Below are 21763 nucleotides of genomic sequence, written 5' to 3' on the forward strand. Positions count from 1 at the left end.
AAAGCATCAGCATGTGTGTGTATGACTGAAGAGACTCCTCTGTGCATGACTAAGTCCTATTTCAGGTACTGGGTTGGGTGCATTTCTGGATTCCTTGGGATGGCCCCACAGAAACCAATCTGGGAAACGAAATAAAAGTGCTTCTGGTCGTAACCTGCTCCTTCACTTCTGATGTGAACAGGGCAGGGCTTATGAGACTCAGACTGCCTTGCTGCAAAAGCAGCTCAAAGCTTGGTTGTGGCTGATGAAGCATTCAAAAACGTTGCAAGCTCATCATCAACTCATACTACTAGAAAACAAAAATGAAACCAAACAAAAAAAGAGAGAGGGCAAGCAGCTGTAAAACAGGAATTAAAATGTTAAAGTGTGTACCAACTGCTTGAAAAAGCAGACTGACTGAAACCCAAGGGGGTGCATGTGTCTTAGAAGACACACAAGAGCATAGCAGCGGGGTTGGAACTAGATGGTCCTTGAGGTCCCTTCCACCCCTAACAATTCTATGATTCTCCTATACATGCAAAACACAAAGGACTTAACCTAAAGACAGAACTGGGCTGTCTTGCTCTCAGACTAATTTTGCCCAGGTCAAATAGCAATGAAAAACTCTCATTCCAACAATAACACAAAGCTACAACAGCATTTTGTTTTCTAAGACTGCAAGCTCCTCAGGGCAGTTACTCTCTACTTAAATTTGGTGTTAACACAAGGCTCATGGTGAGCTCTGGCATCACAACAACTCAAGTAGTTTTCCTATCTCCTTGTTCCACAGAGACAAGGTGTAGCAAGGCCTGCCAGGAGAAAGAAGATCCTCCTCCAGGAGTCAGGGCTCATGGTGAGCTCTGGCATCACAACAACTCAAGTAGTTTTCCTATCTCCTTGTTCCACAGAGAAAAGGTGTAGCAAGGCCTGCCAGGAGAAAGAAGATCCTCCTCCAGGAGTCAGGTTTTATCACCCCTTCCTAACAAAGGAGTTTAGTGGCCCTGCTGAATGACCTTGCACCCTTCAGTGTGCTGACCTGCAGTATGACTTTCATTGTCTGATACAGGTTTCTACTGAAGGACCTCATCCAGTCCAGCATGTTAAAACAAAACCATCTTCAGCAGCAGTTTAGTTGCTGTGCTCTGGCCAGGGGTGGCTGAGGTGCAGGCAAAGGCTGTTTTGTCAACTCACCTCAGAGGCAGTGACCTTGAGCACAGGGGCAGGGCCCTCAGCTGGGAGTGGCAGTGTCAAACCAGACAGACAAGATTCATTGGAAACTCCCTGTCAAAGGCAAATCCTCAGTTGTTTTGGGTTTTTTTGCCACTGGACTTGGTCAGCCTCCAAGAGCTGTCTCAGAAACCTCATTCTAGTCCTGGGAAGAACTCGTCCTGAGGGGATATTAGAGCCAGTTTAGGGCAAGTGTAGTTAGGTGTTTGAAGTAATTCTGTGTGCTTTGGTCACTGCCAATTGCCCCTTGCATTTGGACTGTCTCTAGGGAGAGATGTGAGCTCCTCTCACAGCCAAAGAGCAGCACACAGGTAACATCTTCATCCTACCTGGGGACCAAAAAAAAATAAGTATTGTTCACATAGGACACAAACTCTTCCAGACCCCTTGGAACCCTGGCACAGCCATCAGGGATCAAAATGCTGTGCACCAGGAGCAAGTTACCTTTGCAAAGCATCCACCATTTTGTGAGCAAAAGGCTGGGCAGCCCAGGCACCTTTTCCAGCCATGCCACAGAAATATTTTTGAGGACTTCATGACCCTTCATTTCTTTCTCTAAGCCACCTGATTCTAGGACTGAGATTGCATTACTTTGTAAAGGGCTCTATCAGGCATTTCCAGGACAGATTTTAACCACACGTCTCTGTAAATAGTTTTTATTATGCTCTGGAAGTTCTCATCACACATGACCACAACAGAGACAGTTCTCTTAGTGCAAAGTGCTTTGCTGCCTGTTGAACCAGTGTGTAAGCTGTTAGCAAAAGCAGGAAGTTACTTATCAGCCAGTCAGAACTGCCTGAAACACACATCTTTAGTGCTACCCACGTTGCCTTAATGGCTGTATTTATAGACTCGGATCCAGCTCTCACATCAAGTCCTCCTTTATTCCCAAGCATGCAGAGCAAACCATGCACTTCTTTGGTTGTAAGTCACACCCTCCAAGCCTCTCTTGGGTTACAGCACATCCTTTAACTGTCCAAGGCATCACCCGCTTTGGCTGCAAATCCACCTGGATTCTTCTCATCTGGCCAACTCCTCTCTTTTCCTGTTTTCCATCTCCTTTTCTGCCCGTGAAGGCCATGACCACTTCTACTTGCAAGGAAGATGATAGCGGGAGGTGTGGTGGTCCTTCAGGTCAAACTCATCATGGCCTTCCCTGAGAAGCAAACATGCAGTACAGTCAGAAGTGAAGACACAGGCAGGCAACTCCCTCTTAGCCACTGCACAAGGTATCTTCCAGCAGTCTTTAACCAGAAACCTATCCCAAGAGTTAGCTGGGAGGACTCAACTGGCAGTCACATGAATTGAATATTTAAGATACTTTCTTTTAAAAGAAACCTCTGAGGTGCCCATCTTTGCCTGCTGGAAGGGGAAGTAACAATAGGTCCCTCTGTCTCTTTCCCTCTCCCAGATTCACGTAGCTCATTTTCAGCACTATGTCTGATTCTCAATCACATTAGCAACTTCTATGACAACAGTCAAAAGGACAGTCTGAAAAATAACTGCTGTGGCTAAAAATCCCACAAAATCCCAAGCAGCTGCCTTAACCATGCTTAGAAGCAGGCAGTCCTGAGTAAGACAAGCCTGAATTGGAAGCGTACAACTGATACATTCACTCACCTGCCAGACTGCTGACTCTGCTTTTACTGATGTTTGCCTCTGATAGATGATTAAAACCAAACAAAACTAACATTGACAGCCATATGCTTCCTTACCATTTTCATATGCTCTCCCCAACTCCATTTCCATATCTCTAGGAAAATATTTGCAGGCAATGAGAGAATACACACAAAAAGCATCTCTTGCTATCCCGACCAAATCCTTAGCATCCTGCTGTCCAAATGTCATCCAGCCAACTACCCAATGCTTTAGAGGCGTGAAAAAGAGAAGCCACACAGGTCTTCAAAGGAATTAACCCTCCAAATCTGAGACATTGAACTTCTTTGTCAAAAATCAAGCTACAGACATTTAAAAGCCAAGACTAGCTGCTGCAAGGCCTAACTGAGGAAAAAAGGTTCACCCACATATATTTCAACACACATTTTTTTTAGTAGGGGTTAAGACTACCAAGTCTCAACCTAAGAAAAGCCTCAGGAATTTATCCTATCTGATCTCCCTCCCCTCTTATGGGAATGCAGCCCAGATTATCCACCAATGTCACTAACAAGCCATAGGAGTCACTGAACAATGGTCTTGCTTATCCCATCCCACACAACACAGCACATCAGACAATGTTCCCAAACAGGCACTGGAGCAGCTCAGACAGAACACTTCTGTTCTGATCAGTCCCTGTTCACACACAGTGCTTCCCTAACGACTAGCACTCCCCTCAGATCTGGGTTCCTCAGCCCTCCCCTCCTGCTGCCTGCTTTTGTGCCCCATGGGAAGGAGGAACAACAGCAGCCAAGCTCACCTGTGACCCACCCCCTGAGGCTTACCGGAAGCAGCGCTGGCAGTAGAGGTCCCCATCACAGCCATGGCAGCGCAAGGTGGCATCTTCGTTGCAGATACAGCACCAGGGCAGCTCATCCTCATCACTGTCATCAGCCCTGGCGAGAGCTGTGGCAGTTGGAGCTTGGCTCTAGTTCACAAGGAAAACAGACACAGAATTCAAACCCCAGCAGACAATTCAGGACCTTCATTGTAATGCACAATGGCCACAGCTACACATCACACAATCCATAGCTCACCCTCTGCTGATCCCAAGCCTGAGAGAAGAACTTGCTCGGAGTTGAAGGACAGGCTCCATGTGTATTTAGATGGTTAAATAAAAACCCAAGGTGCTGCCTAGCACTTGCTGATGAATCTATGCTGCTCAGAAATTAATCTGGTATTCACCTTCATTTAGTGTCTCCAGCAACATACACCAACATTACACGGTATCACAGTGTATCAGAGGGACATCAAAAGATCATCAGGTCCAACCCCTCTGCCAGAGCAGGATCACTGAGGGTAGCCTGCACAGGAACGCATCCAGGTGGGTTTTCAAAGTCTCCAGAGAAGGAGACTCCACAACCCCCCTGGGGAGCCTGTTCCAGTGCTCCATCACCCTCACTGTAAAGAAGTTTCTCCTCACGTTGAGATGAAGTCTTCTCTGTTCTAGTTTGAACCCATTGTTCCTTGTCCTATCACTGTGAACCACCAAAAAGAGCCTGGCCCCCTCCACTTGACACCCACCCCTCGGATATTTATAGACATTGATCAGATCCCCTCTCAGTCTTCTCAAGACTAAATAGCCCCAGGGATCTCAGTCTCTCTTTACAGGGGAGATGCTCACGTCCCCTAATCATTGTCCATACTGTGTTAAGGGCACCAAGCCCAGATCTTCTGGCAGTCACCATAGCAATACCAAGAGACAGACAACCCCTGCTGCAAGAACAAGTGACCGAGAAGTTTCACGGATTCACAGATGGCATTGGGTTGGAAGGGACCCTCAAAGGTCATCTTGTACAACCCCCCTGCAGTGAGCAGGGACATCTCCAACTACATCAGGCTGCCCAGGGCCACATCAAGTCTGATCCTGGATGTCTCTAGAGATGCAGCCTCGACCACATCCCTGGGCAACTCGTTCCAGTATTTCATTGTGAAGAACTTCCTCCTTATGTCCGACCTAAATCTATCCTGCTTCAATTTCAAACTGTTGCCCCTCATCTTATTGCTAGATGCCTTTCTAAACAGTTCTTCTCCAGACATCTTGTAGGTCCCTTTCAGATACTGAAATGTATGTAGCTGTAAGATTTCCCTGGAGCCTTCTCTTCCCCAGACCAAATAGCCCAAATTCTTCCAGCCTGTCTTCACAGGAGAGGTGCTCCAGTCCTCTGATCATCTTGGTGGCCTTCCTCTGGACCTGCTCCAGCAGGTCTGCGTCTGTCTTGTGTTGGGGACCTCAGAGCTGGATACTATTCCAGGTGAGGCCTCAATAGAGCAGAGCAAAGCACCTCTCTGTAGGAGGGGAAAGCAGTGGGGAGGGGTTGTTTTCTCCCTGTTACAGAAAGAAAACTGAGACAAAGGAAGTGATTGCCTAAAGGCCCCTGCTATTGAATTGCACCTGAGACTGGGCCCAAAAGATCTTCTGAAACCAATCTAAAAATCTATCCATAAGGCCACCTGTTGTCTCCATCTGCTTGACAGATAACTCTTGTGGAAGTGAGTAGCCACACACACACTGGGACACAGTGTCTGGGCACTGGCAAGGGCAGCTTGCTAACACCACAGCAATGAGGTGGCACTATCTTTTCCATCAGTAACCCCAGGAGTGCAGGGTGTAGCTTATGAGATGGATGTTTGCAATAATGCTTACAATTAAATAATTTCTCCTACTGGGGACAGGCCTGTCAGGTGTCTCTGAGTCACAGGTCCATTGAATTCTTCTAATATACATTAGAGAAGGTGTATATATCTCCCTAATAGGGCTGGAACTCATTCTGAGCATAGGGGATCTTGTTACTAATTCCTTCCTCTGACGTTGTATGAGAACACAGCCAGTTGATTACTATCTAGGGGTTCTCTTCTGCACATGTTGAAAGCACTGGCAAACCTCCCACTTACCCTGCTTGAGGCTGTATGGTACCAGACTGTGACCTTCTTGGTCTAGTTATATTGGTGAGTTAAAAATTCCTTCTCTAATATTCATCTTGTGAAGCCTAAGTTAACTTCTCTGGGTTTAGAAGAGACCATCCCATTCAGCAGAAAGGGAGCTGGAATTATATCCAGGGAGCAATTCTTCTTAAAAGTATGCCCTTCCAGTACCTGAAGGGGGCCTACAAGAAGGCTGCAGGGGGACTGTTTACAAAGGCCTGTAGTGATAGGAGGGGCAATGGTTTGAAATTAGAGAAGAGGACATTTAGATTGGATGTTAGGTACAAGCTCTTTACCATGAGGGTGCTGGAACACTGGAACAGGTTGCCCAGGGAGGTAGTTGAGGCACAATCCCTGGAGATACTCAAGGTCAGGAACAACAAAGCTCTGAGCAATCTGATCTACTGGAGGATGACCCTGCTCACTGCAGGGGGTTGGACTAGATGACCATTCTATGATGGCTCAGGGCTGGGCAGCCTTGCAGAAGCCTTGTCTGCCCTGGAGAAGCTGGTTGCCAGGTTTTTTCCTGCATCAAGCCTAGGATACAGCAAACTTGCTGCAGAACTGTACTCTCCTGAGACCCTATAACTGTTATTTCAAGAGACTGACCAGCTCACTGACCTTTTGCTTCGCTTTCTTGTGCGGGTTGTGTTGTGAGGGCCCTGGGGGAATGTTGAACCCACTTGCTTCATCCAGGGCTGCTTCTTCTGTGAGCTGGTAACAACAGAAAGTAGTAAGACTTGTTTCAAACATTTGGGAGCCATACTTCAGGCTCTGAATGTCCTGCCCTTTTCCTTGGTCTCAGGTAGTAACAGGAGATGACAGGTCTGAATATATCTGATGTTATCTAGACAGATGTGAGCTAGCTCTTTGCACTCCAAAGAGTCAGTGTAGCAAGGAGGGGCCTTCAGTTAACACATTCTGCTTTGCAATGCAGCTATCAGGAGACCCTCACCATGATGCTAATCACAGATGTATGGTCTCTAACCTGGCAGGAACATAAGTACAGAAAGCTGTGTCTGCATGCAAGACAATTCAGACACTTGAGAGAGAAACCCAGGCAGAAGCTGTGCTAAATAGTACACATCTCATCCATGTTCTAGCTGAGTGGGAGAAAAGATGAAACAAGAAGTAAGGAAGTGCCAGCAAGGTGAGGTTGGAGAGGAAACACACACCATGAGACACACTAAGCACGAATGAGACAGACAATGTGACAGACAAGAAGTGATGTTGTCAATAGCCTGTAGCTGAATGGCCCATGGGAGCTAGTGTTGGAAAATGCACTAGTAGGGGAGGAACAAACTGCCCAGGAACAGAAACTCATCCTTTCCACATATACAGTGGGAAGGATTGAGAGGAAGATAAACAAGGCCACAGCTGCCACTTCTGACCTGTTTTAGCACTCTGCAGATGGCTTCCTCCTCAGCCACTTCCTCGTCGCTGTCAGGGAGTCGATACATCTCCAGTGTAACTGCAGGAGGGAGACAGGAGACTGTAACCCACACCTGCCTCAAACCTGCTGCCACACAGTCCTTCATGGTGCGTGGGTTTGCCATCCCAGCTCTGGCACAAACAGATCCTTTTCAGATGGAGACTCCTCACAAAAGGCTCATCATTGTTTGGTTTTAATATTGGGAGAAGGAGGGTAAAAATCCCCACCAAAACCAGAGCTTTGCTTTTAAAAGCTTTGCTCACTTCACCAGAGCATGCTAGAATTACCTCAAAGAAGGGTGCAAGACAAAGCAGTCTGACCTTACATCCCTGGCAGATCACTCATGCTGGTCTCATGATGAACCAACTTGAACAACTTTACAGACAGAACCAAATCTCAGACTGCTTCTTGCAGAGGAAAGGCATTAAACAGGTAACATCTCTGAAAAGCAATGACTGTCACAGGAACTTGGTTCCTCTCTGGGCACTGTATTCTTGTCTGTTACCCACCTTTCTCTGGGTCCTCGCCTTTGAGTGCTGCCAGTCTCTTGGCAACTTGGAGGATCTTTTCCTGCCTCGTGTTGTCTTCCTTCAGCTCAGCAGCAGCTTCTGCCAGAAGTTTATTCTTCTCCTCCTCCAGCTGTTTTGGGTCCAGATCAGCAGGGCAAACACAATCTTCACTGTCCCGATTGAGATCATTCAAGCTTTGGCTACTGGCAACTGCAAACAGACACACAGATCACACTGGTGGCAAAGCAGCAATGCTCCTTGGGCACAGACAACACAGCTAAAGCAATGGCATGAGAGCAGCTTGCTGCTTTCCATCTGGGTAATAATGGGTGAAGGTATGCCACAGGAGGAGCCACACTGTACAGAGAGAAGGAAAGGAACTAATCTGTGCTTTACAGCGAGATTCCAAAGCAAGCACTGCAGCTAGGAAGATGATGGTATCCCAGATTGCCTAAGAGCACTGGTGGGTTAGCAGCAGCAACAGCTCCTCCCCAGGGAAGGGTAACCTCAGAGAGAAGCAATATGAATAACACAACCCTGAAAAGGAGGAAACATCTCCAAACAAAGATAATGAGAAGCAGCCAGATGGCTGCCCTTGGTCAGTCTAGGAGTCATAAAGGGGAGACAAGGACAAACTGGACACACAGCTTACCTGTAAGCTAGATAAGGAGGCACATATTCCCTCCTCACCACAGCACATACATTATTAGACAAAACAGGTCTTTGGAAGCCAAAATAGATACCTTGAGGCTGGACTCTTGGTCTGTAATGCTCATCAATGGCAACTTCCTCAGACAGTTGAGCTAACAAGTCATCTGTCTGCTGGACCAGGCTTCTAGTGTCAGGAGGCTTGTGTACCTAAGAAACAAGGAGGGCAGGGAAAAAGGCAAATGAGAGGAAAGTGGCATACTCAAAGGAAATGTTTGGTAATGAAGATCATCCTTGGTGGGGGCAGCACAAAATGGTGCTTCCACTGATCTTGAGAGTCTCATCCTACATTTATTTGTTGCAAGACTTTCAGGGCTTCATTCCCAGAGGTGCTGAAAGCACACCACTCTAAAAGCAGTGACCCAAATAAGGCAAAGTGCTGCTGAACACATGGCAGTACATGTTGCTGGGTCCCAACCCCAGCTCTGCCACCACCCTGATGTAAATAAGGTGCAATTCTCAACAGCACCAGCCAGCAGCCCTGCTGAGGCCTATGATAGCAGCTGGGTGTGCAGCACTGCTGAAAGAGGAGCATGAGGAAACAGGGAGAAGATCATTCTTTGAAGGCATATATCTAACTCATTCCTCTGTAATCTCAGACTAACCACCCTGTGCTTCCATTTCTGGAATAGGTAACAAGATTTTGCCCAGCTGGGATGCAGTAACAACTAGAAGAAAAGGTTAGAAGGTAGGGCTGAGAAGCCCCAAGCACAGACAAACAGCTCTGAAAAAACAACAGATATTAGATATACAAATAAGTTGAATGGAAAAAGAACATGGCATCTATTGTTAAAAATAAACACAACCTACATTTGACATGAAGAAATATACTCCACAGGGCAAGGGGTGATGTTTTCAAACAAAAAGAGGGAAGATTGAAACTAGATATGAGAAGGAATTTTTTTTGCAGTGAAGGTGGTGAAAGACTGACCTAGATTTGCCCAGAGAGGTGGTAAAAGCCCCATTCCTACAAACATTCCCTGTTGGTTTGGATGGGGCTCTAAGCGTCCTGATCACTGCAGAGGGGTTGGTGAGGTGGCCTTTAAAGGTCCTTTCCAACATAAAGCATTCTGTGATTCTGTGTTGCATTTAAAATGAAACAGTGAACTGGCAAAGTCTGGCCACTCACTTCTGCAGCAATGGCACAAACAGGAAATGGAGACTTCTCCCAGACAACCAGCATCAGAACAAGAGGACACAGTCTCAGGCTGTGACAGGGGAAGTTGAGGCTCAAGGTGAGGAGAAAGTTCTTCACAGAAAGAGTAACTGGCCAGTGGAATGTACTGCCCAGGGAGGTGGTGGAGCCACCATCCCTGGAGGTGGCCAAAAAAAGATTGGATGTGGCACTTGGAGCCATGGTTTAGTTGTCAGGAGGTGTTAGGTATTAGGTTGGACTTGATGATCTCTGAGGTCTTCTCCAACCTGGTTGATTCTGTGATTCTGAAGGAAGCCACCTGGACACAAAAATTCTAAGTAAGGAAGAACAGCTAACAGGCTGAGACACCAGATACTATGTCAGCTTAGAATATACTGCTGGCTAAACAGCTGAGGGAACTTACAGGTCTGGGAGCCTGGGAAGGAGGATCCCTCCCCTGCAGGACAGCCAACCGGTCCTCCATCTCCTGCGTGGATGGAACAGGTCTCCAGCAGTCCTCCTTCAGAGCAGCCAGCCTAGCTTCAATCTCAGCCTGCGTAGGAATGGACTCTGCAACTCAGAATAGCCCAAGCAGGGAAGATTACTCTGTTACTGAAAATAAAAGGCTTCATTTTTTTTTTTTTCTTAAAATTGTATTTCTGGACTCAGACTCTGAGAGCCTGAGCAAAACCCTCAGCCCCTGACGTCAATGAGGGGTCATACTGCAATGACTCCGAGACCACCCTAATGCTAACTGCTATCCTTTACTCCTTGTCTCCTTATCTCCTGTCAGCATTAGGGTAATCTCATTTGGCAATCAGCTTACTCAGGATACCAGGCACAGGCAGAGACCAGAGTGTCATTTAGGCAGTACAGGCCCACATCTCTTAATGCAGACCTAGGAGGTGTCACAGCCTGAAACCCTCCTGTGCTACACAACAGGATGAGGGGAAATGCTCTCATGTTGTGCCACGAAAACCTAAGGTTGGATATTAGGAAAAATTCTTTCACAGAAAGGGCTATCAAGTTAGAACAGGCTTCCCAGGGATGTGGTGGAGTCACCATCCTTGGAGGTATTTAAAAGATGTGTAGACATGGCACTTAGGGAAACGGTTTAGTGGTGAACTTGCCAGTGTTAGAGCTACAGTTAGATAATGATCTTGAAGGTCTTTTTCAGTTCAAATGATTCTATGCTTCTATGATAATCAGGTAACCACTTTGCAGTGTGCTCTATGCCCTTCAGAGAGCACATAGCAGTTTCAAAAGTAGGTTCTCCTCCCACAAGCACTACAAGGTTGTCGAGAACCTGACAGCTGTGGACCAGGATGAGAGGCCTTTTTCTCTTCTGTGAGGTGGGACTGGCCAGAACATAACCACAGAATCAGTCAGGGTTGGAAGGAACCACAAGGATCACCTAGTTCCAACCCCCCTGCCATGGGCAGGGACACCTCACACTCCATCAGGCTAGCCAGAGCCTCATCCAGCCTGGCCTTAAAAACCTCCAGGGATGGGGCCTCAACCACCTCCCTGGACAACCCATTCCAGGTTCTCACCACTCTCATGGGGAAGAACTTCTTCCTCACTTCCAGCCTGAATCTCCCCACTTCCAGCTTTATTCCATTCCCCTTAGTCCTATCACTACCTGATATCCTAAAAACTCCCTCCCCAGCTTTCTTGTAGCCCCCTTCAGATACTGGAAGGCCACAAGAAGGTCACCTCAGAGCCTTCTCTTCTCCAGACTGAACAGCCCCAACTCTTTCAGTCTGTCCTCATAGGAGAGGAGCTCCAGCCCTCTGATCATCCTGGTGGCCCTTCTCTGGACACGTTCCAGCATGTCCATATCCCTCTTGTAATAGGGGCTCCAGAACTGGATGCAGTACTCCAGGAGGGGTCTCACCAGAGCCGAGTAGAGGGGGAGAATCACCTCCCTTGACCTGCTGACCACACTTCTCCTGATGCAGCCCAGGATCTGGTTGGCTTTCTGGGCTGCAAGTACACATTGTCAGCTCATGTTGAGCTTCTCATCCACCAGCACCCCCAAGTCCTCTCCTCAGGGCTGCTTTCCAGCCAGTCCCTGCCCAGCCTGTGGGCAGTACCACAGAGAATGGCACTGCTATTGCCCAGGACAATGACCCACAGGAAACCTTCTGGAAAACAGTCTGGCCAAAGACCTTCATTTCATTCTGTTCGTACTGGGCCTGACGCAGACTTTTACCCAAGCAATGGAAAATGAGAACTCAATTTCACAGGTTAAACTACTGCCCCAAAATGGAGAAGCAGTCTCAAGGGAAACCCCAAGAAGCAAAAAGAAATTGGAACATTAATCTAAAAATCACTGTGGAATCTGACCACTGTGGCAGGAGGATATAGATGCTCTGTGCAACCTCAATCCTTCAATTCCCTAATAAGACAGGCTCTGAAAGCCCAGCATTTCCCTCTCCCCACAGGTTCCACATTTCCCAAGCAGCTGTAGTATCCTCATCATCCTCCAAAACTTACTTGGTTTCCTTTCTTCCCTGAGCCTCTCCAGTCTCTCTGCAATAGCTCTATCCTCCTTTGAGAGCCCCATGTACCTGGAGCCTGTTTGACCTGGGGGTTTTGTAGCTGCCTTCTGTTGTTCTTTCATCTGGTTTTGCTTAGCCTCAAAAGCTGCTACACGCCTGTGACAAGGACGGAAAGAAGACACGACAATTGAGAACAAGGGTTTAAACTCTGAGGTACAAAAACATCCCCTGTGAAGCCAACAGGCTACATGAAGAGCATCAGTGTCTACACAGAAACCACTCCCTCCTGTAACAGCCTTTCACACATGAGCACAATAAGGTACTCCCAAGAATAAGGAAAACCTTAGCTGACAGGACCAACGCACCTGGCACCACTTCTAGGGAGACAAGGAACATTTCACCACCAGCTTCTTGTTTCCAAGCCAACCCCAATCAGTCACAAATAAAGGCAGGCAGCTGGCTGCTCAGAGGTCTACTCAAAAGAGCACACTCCCTCCCCCCAAACATACAAATAAAAAACCCATGCAACAAAACAAAACCCTCATTCTTTATCTCGTTCTGAACAAGCAAATACCCACATCACAGCCCCCACTTTTGCTGGTCTCTGTAGGGGATGAGGAATGAGGGCCTGAAAGGCTATTCTGCAGCAGAAACAACCATCTGACTGACAAGAGCAACTCACTTTTTGTAGTTTTCTGGTGGTGACCATTTTGCTGAACTGCTTGGAGACCCCTCTCTGGAAGACAATACAATTTCTTTGAAGTCACGATACTGGCAATGCTTCAACCATCTAGTCTCTCAAATCAAGAGGAACCAGTGTGTGTTTCTCAACCTCCTGGTACAGCCCCTTTCATAATCTCATTAATACGGAGAGTCATCAGCTTATGGAAGTGATTGAGATCATAAAGCTGCCTGGGACAGCAGGGGATTCATTTCCAGTTCTTTGGTCCAGTTGTTTTGCATCTGCATAAAATGTGATTTAATATGGTCACCAGTGATCCAGAGGAGGTGTGGCTGAAATATCCTTGCCTCCCACAGCCTGCACCTCCCAGTTGAGAGAGCAGACAGAGAGCAGTTAGGTAAGACTCTCAGTGTAATTAGCTTCCATACAGCAGAGCACTCTGAAAGGAGCTGTGGCATACAATGAACACTGAATTATATAATCCACACTAAAGAAAACATTACCAAAATTATTATACAACCACCAGTATCATAATGACACCTAGCACACTTGGACACCACAAACATGTCTTGTGTAGCTATCTTCTACTTTGCTGTATGCAGGTTGAGCTGCTGAACTATACACTTAGCTAAGGTAGGTAGCATATTGTAGTCATTCTTAAAAGGCACAGCTCCACACACATCTGTTCTGTGCTAAGGCCTGTACAGCAATGAATGAATGCAACACTGTTGGACCCCTTCCCACTTCTAAGGTTTCTGTTCTGAAAGCTATTTGCAAGAAGAACATCAATGTGTGCAGCTGACAAAGCTGTAGCCTACGTGTATTATCTGCTTGCTCTCCAAACTAGGAAGGATTTTTTTCTGATGTAACTGCCTAGTATTAACATTGAATAGACAAAAAAAAAAAAAAACAAACAAAACAAACCAAAAACAAAACCCACAAAAGAAACATGGAGAAAGGCTGCCCTCTTTTCTTAATGGCTTTGGATTTGTTAATGGAAACCAGAAAATTTCAGAACTGAGGCACTCAATACTGCATTTTCACCATCAATAGCTCACTCTGTTTTCATGAGCCAGTGCTTCTGAATTGAAGACCTCAGCTAAGGAGAGGCTCTTCTGCTTTAGACACCTGCAAAGCCACGAAATTCCAAACTCACTGGTGAAAATTCCTTGCTACAGGAAAGAAAGGATGAAGGGAGGTAAAAGAGAACTCTAAGAGAAGGAAGAGGACACAGAATTGGTTCAGAGAGGTGTAAACTTGTGCTCTTAGGTTACTTGATGTGTGTAACCTAACCAGAGTGCATTACTTTTTGTTTGTTTTCAACAGGCAACCTATAGGTTATGTTTTCAAATATTTTTTCTTTTAAAAGCAAATCTTTTTCTCTTTTAAAAGCAAATCAATTTCATGACACAAAACTTTGAGTCTTCAGGCTTCACATTGCAGGGACCCCTCATTTGTGTCACAGCCTAGAGAGGTAAAAACACTTTGAGTGTCACCTTGTCAAGCTGCTCAATTACAACACATCTGAAAAGACTGCTAGTGCTTACAAAGAGGTGTAGATTCCTGGGCAAAACCATGCTGGGGCTTAACCTGGTCTTGTCTGGCTAAGATATCCATAGGCATTCAGTGTCTATCCATGATTCAAACCTGGTTCTTTCAGACTATTCTGTCACCATACAGAACAGCTTCACAAATCCTGATTCCAGTGCACCTAACAGCAGCTCAGCAACGGCCTGGCTGGAGACTCTGGGGTACAGGCAGTGCACAAGTGCAAGGCACAGCTCTGCAACACAGCATTGGGTGGCAAAATGAAGGAACACAACAGGATGCTGACTTTGAGTGAAGAAACACTCCAACCTTACCCAGTTAGCTTTCCATGGCACTGCTTGCACACCTTCTGCTGAGTGCTTCCACAGCGGGAAACCACTGCACTGAAGCTAAGGCAGCCTGAGCAGAACGACCGTCCGCAGTTCTTGCATCCACACTGCAGAGACACAAAGGAGGGGCAGGACAGGGCTTCATCACGGAGTCACCACGCACAGAACCCATAGTTCTGGCCGGCCACATGCAGGAGCAACGCCCATGCCAAGGTGCACTAAAAATAACGCTGAGGTAGTGCTGACTTTGAAAGAGAACCGTATCATGAGATGCTGGTGCTAAAGATACGGAGACGCTCACGAGCATCTGACCACCAGCACGTAACTCCTGCTGGAAACAGAGACACATCTCATAGAGCAACAAAGCGTGTGTGGGTTTCTATGGCATCTAACGGCACCTAATTTTTTTTTTTTTGTAAGTATTCACCCCTATTTCAAGACACACTGAAACCAAGCACCACGAGAGCTCAGGAAGCAGCACAAAACTGCGATGCTGGCCGAGGTGCGGGCCCAGTCGCCTGGCGAGAGCAGTTCCCCGGTTCCCCTCTCAGACCCTCACACTTCTGGGCAGGCACACGCGAGTCCTGTCCCCCCTCAGCCGGACTTGCCTCTTTCTTGAAGACAGAGAACTTGGACGCACACCCATAGCACCGGCTATCCATGGCACTACAGGGGGCGAGACTGGGACGGCCCAGCGCTCAAGCACAGCGCTGCATCACCACTATGCTAAACTCCATACTCCCGCCTCTGCTCTACAGCCCGCAGAGTCTGTCTACAGCACGGAATCGCGGCAGCCAGCCGGAGTTATCGGTAACGGGGAGGATGCGTCACCGCCCTCCCACCCCTCGCACGCCGGCCGGCTCTGCCCCTCCCCGGCGCAAGGCCCCCCGGGAGTTGTAGTCCTCTGTACCGCTCAGCCCGCCCCCAGCTGCCAGATGATCCTCGCAGAAGAACTACCCTGCCCAGGGTTCTGCAGCGTCCCCTGCCCCAGGCATGCCGGGAGCTACCGGCCCTGCCCGACAACATCCTGTCCTGCCGCGCGATGCATTGTGGTATCTGTAGTCTGACAGCAGCGGGAACCCAAGCGGTGGGGCTTGCCAAGACTCCGTTTCCCGGTAGGCACCGCGGTGGGGCTGATGGTAATGGGAGCTTCTGGTCGATGGGCATGGCTAGTTGGTTTCGTACCCCGTGTGGCGGGCAGGGGAGGAGAGAAGGCCCGGCAGCGACTCCTCCCCGCGCAGGAGGGCACAGAGGGCGGCCTTCTTGACGCCACGGGGTGGGTGCTGCCTCGGCCTCGTTGCTTGTCAGGGTTCCCCCGGCGCCTGGCCTAGCTCTCTTTGCCGCGTGTTTGCTGTTCCCACAGCAACGAAAAGAGCTGTCACTTGTGAAGGGGGAAAGGGAGGACCGGCAGGCCGGGTGCTTGGCTGGTTTCTCATGTAGTTAAGTAACTGCTTACAGCAGTTCATAGATTCACAGAATCATAGTGGTCTACGCTGGAGAGGCCCTCCAAAGGTCATCCAGTCCAACCTCCCCACAGTCAGCAGGGACATCCTCAACTAGATGAGGTTGCCCAGGGTCTTGTCGGGCCTCTCCTTGAATATCTCTGGGGAAGGGACCTCAACCGCCTCCCTGAGCAACCTGTTCCAGTGTTCCACCACTCTCATAGTAAAGAAGTTGTTCCTAACATCCAGTGTAAATCTGCTCTTCTATAATTTGAAGTTCCAGTGCAGCATCACAGCTTACATGCCAATGTACGCCATGCAGGCATAGTTAGTAGCGTGTTGACTTTTGGGCCGTTAGCTGTTGTTGGGTGTTAGTAAGACAAAAAAGTGTATTTTCTAATGAGAATTAGCACTGTGCTCAAGTTACCCTTTTTGGTTTTTTGGTAAGATTCTGATTCAGAAAGGCATGTAATTAGCTGAACTGCAAAACTCCAGTTACTTCAGCCAATACTGCTGCCAGTGTTTATGTGCCTTCAGAAGTGAACAACCTGCAGTATTTGTAAACAAAAGTTACTGAATGTAGTTCCAGGGGCGGTTTGGTTCCCATGAGTGATCCTCTTAATCACGTGGGCTTACAATTACATTTTGCATTCTTTCCAGTTTAATAGATAAGCCCATACTGTAAAACCCACACAAATTAGGAAGCTTACTGATCAGTTCAAAGAAGTAAGGTCATTACTATCTGAACAAAGCTAAAGTTACAGGGGGAAAAACAGAGTTTCCCCTCTCAAGTTTTCAGATAAAGAACACCAGAAAGACACCTGTGTAAAACTTGGTAGCCAAACTTTGTGCGTGTCCAGCAGTTGTATTAGAGACCACCTGGAAATTCTATGCACTGTAGGCATAAATCTGGGAATTGAGACAAATATAAAACACAATTTACACAAAGAGAAGACTTAATTTGACGTTGCCTTTGCTATTGAGCTGGTCAATGGGAAAAGAGGAAATTTGAGCCTGAGTGTTAACAGTGCAAGCTAATGCTGCTCTATGATACAAAATACAAGCAGTGACCCAAAGAACCTTCTTATCCAGGGAGCACCACTAACAGAGGCGCAGGGCTGGGAGCAAGACACTTTAAAGACGCTGAACTTATCTATTCAGATGGAATTGAGAATCGTGACCAGGACAGGAGAAGACCTCACTCTCTCGTGTTTGTAGAAAAGGAGCGAGGTACATTCGTGTTCCGCTGCTGGTGTCCACCAGAGGGCGCCCGGCCCCCGCAGGTCCTCCAGCTGCTGCACCAGAAGGCCACCTGGCAGCTGAACACCAGCAGCTTTTATGTCTTTTCTTGCCTGCAGGTGTTTCCCATGATAAAGAGAACTCCAATTATTAAAATCCCGTGTGACGACTTAACCCATAAGGTTTTCGATTTCTGTTTCAATTGTAGGAGAGATGAGATGGTCTTTGGTTCATACATCTTCACCTCCCCAAACTCAGTTGTTGCACAGTAAGGTGTATGTTCTCTGTCCTGCATAGGTATGGCAGCAAATGCTGCCTGGGTGTCAGGAAGGCCAAGGCACCCCTGGGGATGAATTTGGCAAGGGATGCAGAAAATAATAAGGGCTTGTATAGGTATGTCAGCCAGAAAAGGAAGGTCAGAGAAAGCATAGTCCCCACAATGAGCAAGACTGGTAAACTGTTAACAAGGGATGAGGAAAAAGGCTGAGGTACTTAACTGTTTTGCCTGTCTTCACTGTCAGCCTCTCATCCCTCACCTTCTGAGTTAATCAGCTATGAGATGGAGACTGAGGGAGAAAGCCCTTCCTGCTCTATCAGAAGATCAGGTGTGTGACTACCAAAGGACCCTTAGACCTTGAAGTCTGTGATGAGAAGCATCCTGCATTCCTGTGAAAATTGGCTTGTGTAGTTGCCAAGCCACTCTCCACAATGCTTGAAAAATTGTGGCAGTTGGGTGAAGCCCTCGGTGACTGGAAAAGTGAAACATACTCTGTTCAAAAAGGGTAGAAACATATTCTGTTCAAAAAGGGTAGAAAGGACAACTCTGGGAACTATTGACCTGTCAGCCTCACCTCTGTGCTTGGGAAGATCATGGCACAGATCCTCCTAGAAGCTATGCTAAGTTACACGGAGGACAAGGAGGTGATTTGAGAGCCAGCATGGCTTCACTGAAGACAAGTCCTTCCTGAACAAAAAAGGAGGATTTAGGGGTACTGGTGGATGAAAAGCTGGACATGAGCTGGCAATGTGCACTCACAGCCCAAAAGGTCAACATGCACTCTAGGTTGCATCAAAAGAGCTGTGGCCAGCAGGTTGAAGGAGATGATGTTCCTCCGCTGCTTTGGCGAGACCTCACCTAAAGTACTGAGTCCAGCTCTTGAGTCCTCAGCACAAAAAAAGACATATACCTGCTGGACTGAATCCAGAGGAGAGTCACAAAAATTAGCTGAGGGCTGGAATACTTCTGCTATGAAGGCAAGCTGAGAGAGTTGGGGTTGTTCAGCCTGGAGAAGAAAAGACCTTATTGCAGCCTTTTGGCACTTAAAAGGAGAACCTCTAAGAAAGATGGGGGCAAACGCTTTATCAGGGCCTGTTGCTGGAGGACACAGGGTGATGGTTTTAAACTAAAAGAGGGGAGGATTTAGGCTAGATATATGGAGTAAATGTTTTACAGTGAGTGTATTGAGACACTGGAATGGGTTGCTGCATCCCTGGAAACATTCAAGATCAGGTTGCACAGGGCTCTGAGCAACATGATCTAGTTGAAGATGACCCTACTACCTGAAGGGAGGTTGGAGCGAGGAGGGGGCAGCCTCTTCTCCTTGATGTCAAGCCACAGGATTAGAAGAAATGGTTTCAAGTTGCAGCAGGGGAGTTTCAGGCTGGATATTAGGAAATACTTCTTCACAGAGAGGGTTATCAAACATTGGAATGGTCTGCCCAGGGCAGCAGTGGAGCCACTGTCCCTGGAGGTTCTCAAGCAGAGTGTGGACCTGGCGCTTAGGGACATGGTTTAGTGTTGACCCTTCAGTGGTGGGCCGAGGGTTGATCTTTGAGGTCTTTTCCAACCAAATGTTTTCTGTGACACTGTGACCCTGCTTGGATTAGGTGACCTTATTGTGATCCCTTCTAATCCAAAACATTCTATGATTCTTTAACTGGGGTTGTAGTCATGCAAGCAAATGTCATCTCCACCACAGTTATTTACTTATGCGAGGGAAATTGGTTTTAAATTAAACACAACCCCCTCCCTAGGAGTACTGCAGTTTTGGTCTCTTTCTGTAGTGCTTTATTCCAGGATGTTTTTCCTCTTGCAGCATTAACAGTCAGATCTCTGCTCTGGTTCTTACAGATTACAAGAACATAGCACTTGAAGGCCCTGATTTGCCTCCCAGATAAGAAGCTGGCCCTTCCCAAAGCAGGTAAGACTGGAATGCACAGACACAAACACTCTTATCTCTTGCACACACAGAGGCTTGTGGAAGCAAGTTTGTCTGAGCACAGAGCTGGTTTTCTAAACAATTAAGGTAATCCATGTTTGGGTCATGACAGATGTACATATGGGAATACACTTATTTATTTATTTATTTATCACTGCTAGATAACTCACAACAAAACGTGGGTGAAAATGAGCAGCAATGACCAAGAGCACTATAAGAAGGATGCCATTCATCAGGGTGGTTTGTATTGTGCATTTTTCTGTTTGTTGGCCCACAGATGTATAACTTAATTGGAGACTGCTGGCAGGAAACCAGAGATTTTAGCAATAATTAGAAGAAAGCTGAAGGTTTTGATACCTGCAGAGGGTCAGAAGGTGGTTTGGAGCATGTGTGGAAGCTCCACATGTGCTGTGTGCATATCCCTAAGGAAAATGGTTAACAAGGACCCCTAACAGAACTCATGAAAAGCAGAACCTTTAGATCTCAGATTGAAAAGCTTTTCCTGTAAAAGAGAGAACTTATTCTTCACATTCTATTTCAGCCTGTTTCAACATGTTGTTCATGCTCCTTTACCAAATATAGGTGAACATCTAAAATCTTTGACCCATGTAAAGCCCCCCACGAGGCCATGGGATGGAAACCTAAAGTAATACTCAAGTTACAAAGCTGTTCAGCACTGTGTATTTAAGAGAGGGACCTGTTCAACTTTATATACAACCAGAGTTGTCATGGGGTTGTTAGTTTTGCACCTCCATGAAAGACTTCAGACCCAGGGAGAAGAATTAGCTTTTGTGCAGTCTGAAGCTCAGGTTAAAAATAGAAATAGTTTAATTTTCTCTCAAGCTGCTGCAATCATTACATCCTCCAAAAAGGTGCCAATCTAAATGGGGAGCCAAATTAAATGAAGGAATATTTTGTATAGCCAGAAGACAGGAGCTTGTAAGAGCTACAAATAGTTGTTACCTGCTGCTCGTGCACTTTCCCATCCTGATGCAAGCAAGCTCTAGACCCAATGTCCACAACTTACCAATTATCATTCTTCTGAGGGTGAGAATTAACCAGTGCTTAAAAAGGAAACATTACAGAGCCTTAAAAAGGAAACATTACAGAGCCTTAAAAAGGAAAAAACAAACAAAACAAAACCCCAAAAACCAACAAACCAAAACCAAACCATAAATCAGCATAATTGAAAATTTCCTTGGCTACCTTCCTAAGACCAGGAAAGCAAATTGGCATTTTCTGTGTGCTCTTCTTCACAAAGGTACAATTGCAGCAAGAACTTTTATTATTTATTACATTCTGGCATCTTCCAGTTTGGCATTGGCATTTCATTGTGAATACATCAAGTCAAGGCAAAGCGTTAGCTGTCTACAGTAGCAATTTCTTTCTCCTCTTCAGACATCTCCTCAGAGGTAGAACATTTCTCTCTACACACACAGTACTTCACACCCAACATGTTCTCCAAAGTTACTGGCTCTGTTTACACTCAATGGACTTTGCCTTAGGTTTTCATGCCTCATTTTTAAGAAATATTTTGGCAATACCCTATGAACAAATTCAATACTTGACTCAGGCCACTACCAAGGGGCAGCAATAGGTGCTTCAGTCTGTTCCCTCTCCCTCACTGCTTGCTCCTGCCACTCTTCACTGTTTAGTTAAATCTGTTCCCAGCCCTGGTTATCTCACAGAGGAATAGTACAGTTCTTTGGGATGAGATGCTATACAAACATCCTAGCTTGCACCTTCAGTGCAAAATGGTAATTTCCAGGCTAAGCTAAGGTACCTACAGGAACTTGGCTGCAAAGGATAAATGAACACATCTGAAGGTTCATAATGCATGTTAAGGCTGGGCAAAAACATTTGTTAGAACACAAGTTAAAGTTGCTACATAGCCATATTCTGGATTTTGTATGGGTATAGTTTCTATCACAAGATGTTCTTGAAGATCTCCTTAGATAGTTTCAGTTCTGCTGTTGTAGTGGCCACACAACACCAGCAATGGGAGTCCTCTAAAAAAAAATCCTTAACAGAGGCATCCCATGAGCAGGAACACTTTTGTTCACAATTCACCGTGCAAGTTACACCACTGTAGACTTAAGATCAAGCTTCAAGCTTGTTAAAGGTATCAGGGAGCTATATTTTTTTTTCTTTGCTGGAATTGGTGACTTTTACCTTTGGCTAGCTTTACCTCTTACTTTCATTCTGTGTTTTCCAACTCCCATTTGTATAGTG

The 21763-nt window shown here is 46.6% G+C and overlaps 1 protein-coding gene across 1 annotated transcript; it reads right to left on the reverse strand.

Annotated features, from left to right (window-relative positions):
* Positions 1-1880: 1880 nt before the first annotated feature.
* Positions 1881-15293, reverse strand: ZFYVE19 (zinc finger FYVE-type containing 19). Its single transcript, XM_054400356.1, has 11 exons — positions 15240-15293; positions 14617-14738; positions 12755-12808; positions 12068-12228; positions 9993-10138; positions 8469-8583; positions 7726-7935; positions 7176-7255; positions 6406-6498; positions 3645-3787; positions 1881-2362 (listed from the first exon to the last, which is right to left on the reverse strand). Exons 1-11 carry the CDS (start codon positions 15291-15293, stop codon positions 2296-2298), a joined length of 1245 nt encoding a protein of 414 aa, XP_054256331.1. The 3' UTR covers positions 1881-2295.
* Positions 15294-21763: the final 6470 nt, after the last annotated feature.

Source organism: Indicator indicator, chromosome 4, assembly GCF_027791375.1.
Source record: "Indicator indicator isolate 239-I01 chromosome 4, UM_Iind_1.1, whole genome shotgun sequence".
Lineage (NCBI taxonomy): Eukaryota > Metazoa > Chordata > Aves > Piciformes > Indicatoridae > Indicator > Indicator indicator.